Source organism: Elgaria multicarinata, chromosome 9 (assembly GCF_023053635.1).
Source record: "Elgaria multicarinata webbii isolate HBS135686 ecotype San Diego chromosome 9, rElgMul1.1.pri, whole genome shotgun sequence".
Taxonomy (NCBI): Eukaryota; Metazoa; Chordata; class Lepidosauria; order Squamata; family Anguidae; genus Elgaria; species Elgaria multicarinata.
The window spans coordinates 101,455,374-101,468,063 of NC_086179.1; the positions used below are offsets into that span (position 1 = coordinate 101,455,374).

At 43.5% G+C, this 12,690-nt stretch overlaps 1 protein-coding gene across 1 annotated transcript in view; it reads left to right on the forward strand.

Annotated features, from left to right (window-relative positions):
- CRACR2A (calcium release activated channel regulator 2A) overlaps positions 1-12,690 on the forward strand; it is a 191,660-nt gene that overhangs the window by 96,623 nt on the left and 82,347 nt on the right. Inside the window, exons 2-3 of the mRNA XM_063135038.1 lie at positions 1,510-1,656; positions 7,901-7,991. Of these exons, the coding sequence (XP_062991108.1) occupies positions 1,510-1,656; positions 7,901-7,991 (238 nt within the window). The remainder of the gene's footprint in view (positions 1-1,509; positions 1,657-7,900; positions 7,992-12,690) is intronic.

A 12,690-nucleotide genomic window follows, 5' to 3' on the forward strand; every position in this document is an offset into this window, starting at 1 on the left:
CTTCTTCAATGGCCAGTGTGCCAAGCTGATTGGTACCAAGGGCTATTTTTTCTTGGGACTGACTTAGAAATTCCAAATAGTAAGAAAAATAAAAGAAATCAGATGTCACTGATATACCAGCATTATCATGCTTGAGCAGTGACTGTTTGGAGTACTTCTTATGGGCTTCTTTTGAATATTTGGAATTAGACCATGGGAAGCGACATCTGATTTCTTTTATTTTTCTTACTATTTGGAACTCCTAAGTCAGTCCTGAGAAAAAATAGCCCTTGGTACCAATCAGCTTGGCACACTGGCCATTGAAGAAGACCCTGAGTCGAAACGCATCTGGCCAAAGGGAAAAACTCCACTGAGCATTTTCTGTCTAGTAGTTTGATTGTTTGATTGTATTATTGTACGTGTGATAGAATGCTCTGTATATATATATTTTTAATATTACATTTTAATTTATAAAACTGTATTTTTAACCTCTTTCCTTAACTTCCATGGTCCACATGATGTACAGGGGATCCCAGGGGCAGGGAGCTCTTCTTATCTGTAAAAAAAAAAAAAAAGGGCCGCCGTGATGGGTGCGATGCCCGAGACATTGCGCGGCCCAATGTGGACTGAGGGGGAGGATCTCATGATCAGCATATCATGAGATCCTCCCTCTCCCCTCCCCTCCCCTGGTGTAGACATGCCCCTGGACTGTTTTGGTTTATTCTAATTAGAAAACATGGTAACTTACATTCACTTACATACATCTAAAAAAAAGTGTGCGGTTTGAAATGAAATCATGATTACAAGTATTTATAATCCCATGTATCACATAGGTTGACTTGCAATATCTTGAGGATAATTCACCTCCCACCACAACCCCTGCCCAGGGAAATTCAATGATTAAAAAAATAGTCAGCTTAAGACCTGTGAATAGGCTAAGACATATTGGTTTAAGTGCCACAAAGCTAGGAAATTACCCTTTTTGGAAAATCATCAGTCACAACAGTGCTAAGAAATACAGCTGCAAGCCCCACACCCCAAGTCATTAGCACTAGCACCATTCTCAGAATTGCTACACTCCCCCTCCCAATCTCCCACTGTTTAACCAATCCTGCCAGCTACTGATGTAAGCAACAATCTGGCAAGGGTCAATTCACAGGATGATTCCTTTAGCAATACAGTAAGACACAAATGCTTTATAAGGTGAGATAAGACCAGGAAAACATGGGGGCATCTTTGCTGGTCCCAAACACTCCATCCTCCTCATCTAGATTTGGGCCTGAAAGACCCAGGAAAAGAGTAGGTGCATGGAGAATAAGTTGTAAGCAAGCACAATTTGTGACATTACACAACATCATCACTTATCATAGGGCATGTCAGTTAAGGCATCAGCTGCCAATTAAAAATCAAATGTAGGAGAAAAGCCCTACATGACCAACCCTATAATCCTTGCTAAAGCATTTGCTACCCTTGCAGCCTGAAACCTCTAGTATGTAAGTAACAAGTTGTTGTTTTCTTTTCTTTCCTCAGTGAGATTCATATAAAGAAACTCTGGTTACACTTGAAGAAAGATGAGCCTTATTTACTTTCCAGTTTTGAAGAGTTCCTGGCAAGAGTTTTCTCTCAGCTCCAAGAAGCTGATAATGAAAAGAACGCATTGGAGTGTGCCCTGAAAAAGTTAGTGCTTCTCTTATTGTAGCCTTCCAAATGGCATCCCTTTGAATGGGTTGTGCATGCTTCACTTATATCCATTAAAAGTTGTTAGTTAAGTAGTAGGTAGATAATTTTCAGTTTAACATGTGTTATAATTTTAAAAACAACCAGACCAAGGTAACTGAAGAAGAATCACATTGATTGTAACAAGTATTTAACTCATCACATTGATCTTTTCTTCAGAATTATGACTAAGGCTAAAATGTGACTCCCCACCTACCCCCAAAACCCAACCACAACCTTGATCATTTGATTGATCAATTATTGTCCAATAGTCAAACATTTAAAGCATTAATTTATCAGCCCAGTAGAAAAGGAGATAACAAAGCTAAAAATAGAAAGTGCCATCTTTTAGAAATCACTCCCAGAAGCTTAACAGATCATCATTGGGCCAGTTCATATGAGAGGACTTCCTCCTTGTAGCTGACGCAGGGCTCAGTGACAGACACTCATGGCTGGGGACACTGTGATTATTATTATTATTATTATTATTTATTTATATAGCACCATCAATGTACATGGTGCTGTACAGAGTAAAACAGTAAATAGCAAGACTCTGCCGCATAGGCTTACAATCTAATAAAATCATAGTAAAACAATAAGGAGGGGAAGAGAATGCCAACAGGTACAGGGAAGGGTAAGCAGGCACAGGGTAGGGAAAAACTAACAGTAGAAAGTAACAGTAGAAGTCTGCACAACATCAAGTTTTAAAAGCTTTAGGAAAAAGAAAAGTTTTTAGTTGAGCTTTAAAAGCTGTGGTTGAACTTGTAGTTCTCAAATGTTCTGGAAGAGCGTTCCAGGCGTAAGGGGCAGCAGACGAAAATGGACGAAGCCGAGCAAGGGAAGTAGAGGCCCTTGGGCAGGCGAGAAACATGGCATCAGAGGAGCGAAGAGCACGAGCGGGGCAATAGTGTGAGATGAGAGAGGAGAGATAGGAAGGAGCTAGACCGTGAAAAGCTTTGAAGGTTAACAGGAGAAGTTTATATTGGATTCTGAAGTGAATTGGAAGCCAATGAAGAGATTTCAGAAGCGGAGTAACATGGTCGGAGCGGCGTGCTAAGAAGATGATCTTTGCGGCAGAGTGGTGAACAGAAACCAACGGGCTGATGTGAGAAGAAGGAAGGCCAGAGAGAAGAAGGTTGCAGTAGTCCAACCGTGAAATAACCAGTGCATGAACAAGCGTCTTGGCAGAAGAGACAGACAAACTGTTGATATCACAAACATGTGATAACGGCTTGTGTGTATTTGCTTCCTCGTGGATTTCCTGCTCCTGTCCTGAGAGGCCAGCAGTAACAGCACATGGACGCAGGGGGAAGGTGGGTTTCACGGCGTCATGGAAGTGTCCACAACCTTTCCAGCCCTGAGGGCTGCACTAGGTGTCTGCTTGGGTGCACATACAGACATCTGCACATATCTATACACACACCCATTTGGCCTCCAGGCACAATTAAATTGATTAAAATAATAAAACAACACATTAAAATACAATCAAAACATAACAATTACAACATGAGAACCCAACGCTGCATAGAGGGTAATTATGCAAATCATGCACTCAACACAAATGAGGGGAGAAACAACGGTGGCTTCTTTTACCCTGTGATCATCCCAACCCAGTCAATCTGCCTCTCTGTTGCTTTAAGTTCTCTCTCACACGGTTCCACATTCAATATTAGTACTTGCACTGAGGACCAAACTAGACATTCTACAAATGGTGTAGATGCAGCTGAAGCTGCTATTTTTCTTTACTCTCATGCAAGCATGTGCAGTCCAAATTCACACTGGGGGCCCAGTGCTAGAGGAGGGAAGGAGTAATATTCCCCCAACCATTTTCATCTTGAACTTCCCCCCCATGGGGAAGGGGCGGGGGCATTTAATGAAAAGCTTCCATTGATTCCAACTCTACTACCATATTTCTTCGATTGTAAGACGCCATCGATTGTAAGACGCCCACTAATTTCAGTACCACCAACAGAAAGGTTTCAGTACCACCAACAGAAACAGTAAGGTCCCATGGCAAGTCGCCCTAATGAGAAAAGAAGTCCAAGATGGGTGGGAAATTTTTAAAAAGGAAAATTTAAAGGCACAGTTACAAACAATTCCAACAAGGAACAAATATAGAAGACAACAGAAGAAACCGATGTGGCTCCACAAAAAGCTTAGAGATGACCTGAAAACAAAAAGGACATCTATTTGAAGTAGAAGGAAAGCCAGGCTACAAAAGAAGAGTACAGACAGGTATCACTGAAGTGCAGGAATGGCATCAGGAAGTCTAAAGCTGAGAATGAGTTGAGGCTAGTGAGGAATGCTAAATGCATCAAAAAAGCTTAGAATGTAAGCCTATGCGGCAGGGTCTTGCTATTTACTGTTTTACTCTGTACAGCACCATGTACATTGATGGTGCTATATAAATAAATAATAATAATAATAATAATAATAATAATAATAATAATGAAAGAAATGGTGGTTCAGCTGCTTAATGAGGAGGGCATACTGATAACAGTTGATGAAGAAAAGGCCGAAGTGCTCAATTCCTACTTTGGCTCTGTCTTCTCCAAAAAGTGGGTCTATGACCCCCCTGGCAAAAGTGAAGTACAAGCTGAAGGGGAAGGACTGCAGTTTGAGGTTGATAAACAAATGATCAAGAAACAGCTAATTTCTTTGAATGAGTTCAAATTTCCAGGGCCCGATGAACTCTCAGAACCACTGTCTATTATCTTTGTGAAATCATGGAAGATGGGGAAAATGCCAGACGACTGGAGGAGGGCTAATGACCCTATCTTCAAAAATGGCAAAAAAGAGGAACATGAGACCTACAGACCAGTCAGTCTGACATCCATCCCTGGGAAATTTTTGGAGCAGATTATAAAGAAGTCAGTCTGTAAGCACCATGAAAACAATGCAGTGATTACTAGAGGCCAGCATGGATTTGTCAAGAACAAATCATGCCAGACTAATTTGATTTCATTTTTTGATCGGGTAAGCTCCCTGGTTGACTGAGGGAATGTGGTGAACATAATATATCTTGACTTCAGCAAAGCTTTTGACAAAGTGCCACATGACATTCTCATCAGCAAACTAGCTGAAAGTGGGCTAGATAGAGCAACTATTAGGTGGATCGACAGTTGGCTACAGAATTGGAACCAATTGTACAGTTACAAGATGGGGGATACTTGGCTCAGCAATACCACAAGTGAGAAGGATCTTGGAATTGTTGTAGATCACAAGCTGAATATGAGCCAACGTTGTGATATAGCTGCAAAAACAGCAAATACTATTTTGGGATGCATTAGTAGAAGTATAGCTTCTAAATTGTGTGAGGAACTGGTTCCTCTCTATTCAGCCCTGGTTAGGCCTCATCTTGAATATTGTGTCCAGTTCTGGGCACCACACTTCAAGAGGGATGCAGATAAGCTGGAGAGGGTTCAGAGGAGGGCAATGAGGATGATCAGGGGTCTGTAAACAAAGCCCTATCAGGAGCAACTGAAAGAACTGGGCATGTTTAGCCTTGAGGAGAAAAGACTGATGGGAGACATGATAGCATTCTTTAAATATTTGAAAGGTTGTCACATAGTGGAGGTCCAGAATCAAGAAGCAGCTGGACAACCATCTGTCAGGTATGCTTTAATGTGGATTCCTGCACTGAGCAGGGGGTTGGACTCAATAGCCTTATAGGCCCCTTCCAACTCTGCTATTGTATAATTAGCCTGTACTTTCTTATCTATTAATTTGAATAATTTCTCGCATTTCATTTTCCTATCCTGGTATGGTGCCTTTGAGGCCACCTTCCCTTTTTGAATTCCCATCTGCCCTCTGTTTTTACTCTTTTCCCCACTTTTATTTTCTTTTTTGGATTTCTTTGCTTTATGGTGGTCACACGTCTTTGATAGGAATTATGCACGGTGAACTTTTTAGTAATCCCTGGCTTTATTTCAGTTTGATCAGAACCAACATCTCTCTTTCTTTATATCTCCAGCATTGTTGTTAGCAGTCCATAACGTTCTCCTAGGAAAGATTTAATTAAACCTAGATCTTTGGAGGTGTCTATCACCCATTCCTCAATTTCAAATAAAGATTAAATTATTAAGTTTTCACCCCTAATTTCTAGGTTACTCACTCCATGGCTGAAAGAATCGCCCTTTTGAACTGGTAGTGGGGAACTCCTTGCTAATTCAGTTACCTGCTTATCCATTTAATTCATCTAAGGAGATTTGCTGCTCTTGTGCTCTAATCTGGGAGATATTACCAGCAAGGGCTTAACTCACAGGCCAGGTCTCTGGCATCATCCTCTGAAATGTATCCCTACATAGCACACCTGGCGCCTGTAGACCAATCTAATACTAAATAAATTACACAATTACCTCCCACAACAACTTATCTTTTAGGAGAGATAAATTGTGCGATTACAGTCTGCTATTGAGATTTCTGTTGCCTGTTTCTGTCTGTCAGTTAGAATTTCCACTGGAAGTCCCAAGTTTTTGTAACCTTGCCCAGTAAAAACCATTTCTTTGTTTAAGATTTAAACTTAGTTCACACCCTGTAATTAAGAATTATTAACCGTAAAAGCCAAACACTAATATAAAAGTTAGATTCATAGTTAATTAGTTAAAATAAGTTTGAAATTTAACAGCAACATACTATAATAAGTAATGTAAAATGTTTGGAACAGTAAAAGCAGTTAAAATCCAGTTAAGATCATTAAAAGCTAAAACAGACAGTGAAGGTCGATGCGCAATGTGGCTTCCGGTTTAACTCCAAGTGCGAGGCGAAGTGCTGCACTTAGTGTTGCCCTTGGTGCGTGTTGAGGCGGTGCCTCTGGCAGCCCCGCATTAAGTACCTGGTGGGCAGGGACAGAAGCAAACATGGCCTCAGGCTCAGGCGCAGGGTCCACAGGTGCAGCTGGACAGGAAGCTCCTTCTCCACAAGCTCTTCCCAAGCACCTTCTTAATTGGTTGCAAGGTTTGTCTTCTCCTGAGGGTTTCAGTGCGTAGCGCCAGCCCTGGTGCCGGGAGGTGCCTTGCACCCGCATTTGCCTTCCTTCACGGCATATGCATGGGAAGAAAGGCAAGTTCAAATTTTCCCCTGGATGGCTTCACATTTGTGGCTGCATCATCTGTCCAAAAATTCTAAAGTGCACATTTATGGCAGTGTAAGCAGTATGGAAGGAGAAGAGAACAAGACCCACCCACCCCCAACACAAGAACTTAAGAGCATCCTAGAGCTCAAAAGCAAAAGAAGAGAGGTGGGAAGAGGTAGCCAATGGAAGCTACAACAACAACAAAAGCAGTTTTCTCCCCCTCCTCCCCACACACCAGCATGAGGCCGACACATTAATAAGCTGTTGCAGTCAGCCTGCGTGGATCAGGACTACTGCAAGGCTGAGCATCTGGTGCAGAAGTGAAGAAGCAGCAGCAAATCATTATTTGAAGCACTGTTTCAATCCCCTCATGCTGTTCCAGTAAACAATCTGAGTCAAATCCCAACTCCAGAGAATGATAAGTCCCAAGGCCAGGTGTTTGGAAGGAAAGGGGAAACCTCATTGATCCCTCCTAGACCTGAAAAGGCATGGGTGGGGTGCTCAAAAGGAGCAAGGCCAACACTTCAGCAGCTTGGGAACCTCTTGAGGTAAGTACCTGTTTAGGTTCCCATTGTGTTTGTTTTGATTTCCTTCAGATCTGTGCTAGGGGGCAGACCCAACAAGCAACCTTCTTCCAAACACTGAGGAAGCAGGAAAAAAATCTGCAGCAAGGAGGAAGTGGGCGGTATATCCTAGAGAGCCCCTCAGCCTAGCCTTCCTTAATTAAAAAGTTGTCTCCTACTGGGTGGAGCATTGAATACCCCAATGTCTGGACCACTAGATCATGGGCAGGCAACTTATGGCCCTCCAAGTGATTTGGCCTATAACTCTCAACATGTCTATCCAGCATACTCAGTAATGAGGGCAGTTGGGAGCTGTAGGCCAAAATATCTGGAGAGCCAGAGATTGCCCACCCCTGCAATATGTGGTTCCAAACAGAGCAAACAGGGCTATTGGGAGGTAAATTGCTATTATTCCATGAGGGACAGAAAGTAGCGTGTAATAGCCTTACTTCTAAGAAACCCTTCACCTGAAACACACACACACACAAAAACAAAAATAGGAGACTAGCTCCTTGTTTTTGCTAGTGCTGCAAAAATTATTTAATTCAATGCATTTCTCTCTGACTAGGAAAATTACTTCCTATGATGACGAAATCCAGCACCTCTATGAGGAAATGGAACAGCAGATCAAAAATGAGAAAGAAAAAATTCTCTTGAAGGCAAGTATCCTATTTTACCATAGATTTTTCCAAAGCTGTAGTAATAATACATATTATAGGATCCAAAATCCCTTTGGTTTAAGAAAAGAGCTGAGGTACTTACAAATTCACTCATACGCCAAATAGCATAGTGCTATCTGCTTCCAATTCTCCAAGTTGTGAATTTCATGGCTACAGGGTCTGGTCTCCTTTGGAATGAAGTCATAGGAAGTCTATGGCATTTCCTAATATTTCTGTTCATTTACAAATATACAGGCTGAACCTAAGTGAAAGTACAATACCTAACTTTCCAAGAGATACCCCCAAGTTCACTGTGCCCCAGGGCAGGGCCTATCATTAGGCAGAATGAGGTGATCACCTCAGGGAGCAGATACTGGGAGGCTACAGTCAGGGCCGGCACTACGAGTAGGCAGGTCAGGCGGTTGCCGAGGGCACCGCCCCTTACGGGGCGCGCAGGCAGCGTTCCGGCTGGCTGAACTGACTGCACAGAAGCAATGAGCCAGCCGGCGCGAATAGCAGCTGCAGCAGCAGACCATGCGGCGCGCCGTGCGAGGAGAAAGACGACGCCCCTCCATCTCAATGACTCTGCAGTCACCGCGGCGCCTCCTCCTCCCCCTTTTGAACCATGTAACCAGAGGGGGGAGCCCAATCACAAGAGGGGGGAAATGCTGGTGGTTCAAAAGGTGCAAAGTGAGTTTGCTGCCCGCCCGCATGCCCACGTTTGCTGCACGCTCGCGTTCCCTCCCTCGTTCCCTCCCTCCATCCCGCCTGCTGCTCCCAGTCCATGGCCCAAGCACGACTTCCTCTTCCTTTCCGAGTTCCCCCCCACACACACACACACCTTGCCCATTCTGGATTCGGGCTGTGCTGGCCGCTTGCCGAGCCTGACACGGGCACTCTGCCCCAAGAGATCTGCAGAAGCGCCACTGCTCCTGAGGGACAAGGCGGGGGTGGGAGGCCGGCCAAGTCTGAGACAAAGGGTCTTCTTCAATGGCTCTTCCTGCTCCTGCTTTCACCCACTTCCACCGTGCGTTCCTCTGGCTGCCGCCGCCACCTGCTCCTGTTGCTGCTGCTCTCCCTGGCCACTTCAGCTTCTGGAGGATGAGTCTGAAGGACAGTTTGCAGAGGAAGAAGTAGACACCGTGCAACAATGAACAAGAGGCAGAAGGTAGGTCAACCAAGAAGAAGAGAAAAGTAGTTGTTGTGGGAGACTCCCTGCTGCGTGGGATTGAAATCCAAGTATGTCGTGAAGACCCATGGACTCGCCAGGCGTGCTGTCTCCCTGGAGCACAGATTAGAGATGTGACTGAAGGGTTACCGAAACTCATAAAGTCCATGGACACATACCCCTTTCTTCTCATCCATGTGGCTACAAATGATGTCGCCAAGTAGAGCTACGAAGAAATCATTTCAGACTATGAAGCTCTGGGAAGGAAACTGAAGAACTTTGGGGCTCAGGTAGTTTTCTCATCCATCCTCCCGGTTCTTGGAAGAGGATTAGAAAGGGAAAGAAAATACTCCGGATGAACGACTGGCTACGAAGGTGGTGCTGACATGAGAATTTTGGATTCTGGGACCACGGGTTGCGCCTCACAAGGGCTGGAAAGAATGTGTTCGGCCACAGCATGAAGAACTTGATCAGGAGGGCTTTAAACTGAATCATACGCGGGCGGGAGACGTAAACCTCGAGGCAACAATGGATGAAGGCCAAGGCACCACAGTACAGAGAACAGCTCCAATAGTGCCCCAAAATAGTGTCCGCAACAATGTAGGAACAAAGCCAGACTATAAAACACATGGTCTTCGATGTCTATATACTAATGCCCAGAGCATGGGAAACAAACAGAACGAACTTGAACTCTTACTACATGAAGGCAAATACGACTTGATAGGTATAACTGAAACTTGGTGGGATGACTCCCATGACTGGAATATAGCAATTGAAGGATATAACTTGTTCAAAAAGAACAGAAGAAATAGAAAGGGAGGCAGAGTTGCACTATATGTTAAAAATACCTATCCCTGCACAGAAATACAGGCGGATCAGACTGGGAGCCCCATCGAGAGCATCTGGATTAAAATAAATGGGGCAAGGAATAAAAAGAACATGATAATCGGAGTCTACTACCGACCACCCAATCAAGGAGAAGACGAGGATGAAACTTTTGAGAAACAAATTGCCAGTGTTTCAAGGAAGTGTGATGTAGTTGTGATGGGGGACTTCAATTACCCTGATATCTGTTGGGAGACCAATACTGCCAAAAGCGGCCCTTCCAAGAAATTCCTGACATGTGTGGGTGATAACTTTCTCCTACAGAAAGTGGAGGAAGGAACTAGAGGATCGGCAATCCTTGACTTGATATTGACCAATAGGGATGACTTAGTGGATAAAGTGGCAGTTACGGGAACTCTGGGGGAAAGTGACCACATCATAGTTGAATTCTTGATTATGAAGGAGACAAAAGTTGAGTGTAGCCATACACGTACTCTGGATTTTAGGAAAGTTCATTTTAATAAACTCAGAACTATGATAAGTAAGGTCCCATGGCAAATGAGCCTACTGACAAAAGAAGTGCAGGATGGGTGGGAGTATTTAAAAAAGGAAATTTTAAAGGCACAGTTACAAACCATTCCAACAAGGAGAAAAGATAGAAGACAACAGAGGAAACCAATGTGGCTCCACAAAAAGCTTAGAGATGACCTGAAAACAAAAAGGGATACATATAGGAAGTGGAAGGAAGGCCAGGCTATAAAAGAAGAGTACAGACAAGTGGTGCAGAAGTGCTGAAATGGCGTCAGAAAGACTAAAGCTCAGAATGAGCTGAGATTAGCGAGGGATGCTAAAAGCAATAAAAGGCCTTTCTTCAGATATGTGAGTAATAAAAGACAGAGGAAAGAAATGGTGGTTCAACTGCTTAATGAGGATGGCAAATTGATAACAGATGTCAAAGAAAAGGCTGAAGTGCTCAATTCCTACTTTGGCTCAGTCTTCTCCCAAAAGCGGGTCTATGACCCCCCTGGAAAAAGTGAAGCAAAAGTTGAGGGTGCAGGATTACTGTTTGAGATTGATAAACAAATGGTCAAAGAACACCTAATTTCCTTGAATGAGTTCAAATCTCCAGGGCCTGATGAACTGCATCCTAGAGTAATGAAGGAGCTAGTGGAAAAACTCTCAGAACCTTTGTCTATTATCTTTGCAAAATCATGGAAGACGGGTGAGGTGCCGGACGACTGGAGGAGGGCTAACGTTGTCCCTATCTTCAAAAAGGGCAAAAAGGAAGAACCTGGGAACTACAGACCAGTCAGTCTGACATCCATCCCTGGGAAAATTCTGGAGCAGATTATAAAGAAGTCAGGCTGTAAACACCTTGAAATCAATGCGGTGGTCACTAGAAGCCAACAAGGATTTGTCAAGAACAAGTCCTGTCAGACAAATTTGATCTCATTTTTTGATAAGGTAACCTCCCTTGTGGACCGTGGGAACGCTGTGGACATCATATATCTTGACTTCAGCAAAGCTTTTGACAAAGTACCACATGACATTCTGATTAACAAACTAGCTAAAAGTGGGCTAGATGGAACAACTATTAGGTGGATTCACAGTCCGCCTGGCGCCTACACTGTACTCCTTTCGTCGCCAGCTGAAGACCTTTTTATTCTCCCAGTATTTTAACACTTAATTTTAACTTAAATTTAAATTTTACTGTTTTAACTCTGTATTTTAATTTTATATCAATTTTGCTGCGTGGTTTTTATTCTGGTTGTGCTTTTTATATTGTATTGTGTATTTGTGCTTTTAACCTGTTGATTGTCTTACTATGATTTTAATTTTTGTGAACCGCCCAGAGAGCATCGGCTATTGGGCGGTATAGAAATGTAATAAATAAATAAATAAATAAATAAATAAATAAATCGGACTCAAAGAGTACTTATCAATGGAATCTTCTCAAACTGGGGAGAGGCAACGAGTGGGGTACTGCAGGGCTCAGTCCTGGGCCCAGTGCTCTTCAACATTTTTATGAATGATTTGGACGAGGAGGTCAGGGAACGCTGATCAAATTTGCAGATGACACAAAATTGGGTGGGATAGCTAATACCCTGGAAGACAGAAACCAACTTCAAAGTGATCTTGATAGGCTGGAGTGCTGGGCTGAAAACAACAGGATGAAATTTAATAGGGATAAATGCCAAGTTCTACATTTAGGAAATAGAAGATGGGGGATACTTGGCTCAGCAATACTACAAACGAGAAAGATCTTGGAATTGTTGTAGATTGCAAGCTGAATATGAGCCAACAGTGCGATACGGCTGCAAGAAAGGCAAATGCTATTTTGGGCTGCATTAATAGAAGTATAGCTTCCAAATCACGTGAGGTACTGGTTCCTCTCTATTCGGCCCTGGTTAGGCCTCATCTAGAGTATTGCGTCCAGTTCTGGGCTCCACAATTCAAGAAGGACGCAGACAAGCTGGAGCGTGTTCAGAAGAGGGCAACCAGGATGATCAGGGGTCTGGAAACAAAGCCCTATGAAGAGAGACTGAAACAACTGGGCATGTTTAGCCTGGAGTGTGAGGAACGGTGAGTTTTCTGAGGATGAGGACTCTGGGGATGAGCAGCCACAGGCGGGACCCAGTACCAGCTTGGCTGATCAACAGCCAGCAGAGGCCTCATCCAGTGCAAACTTAGAAGAGGAGCAAACAG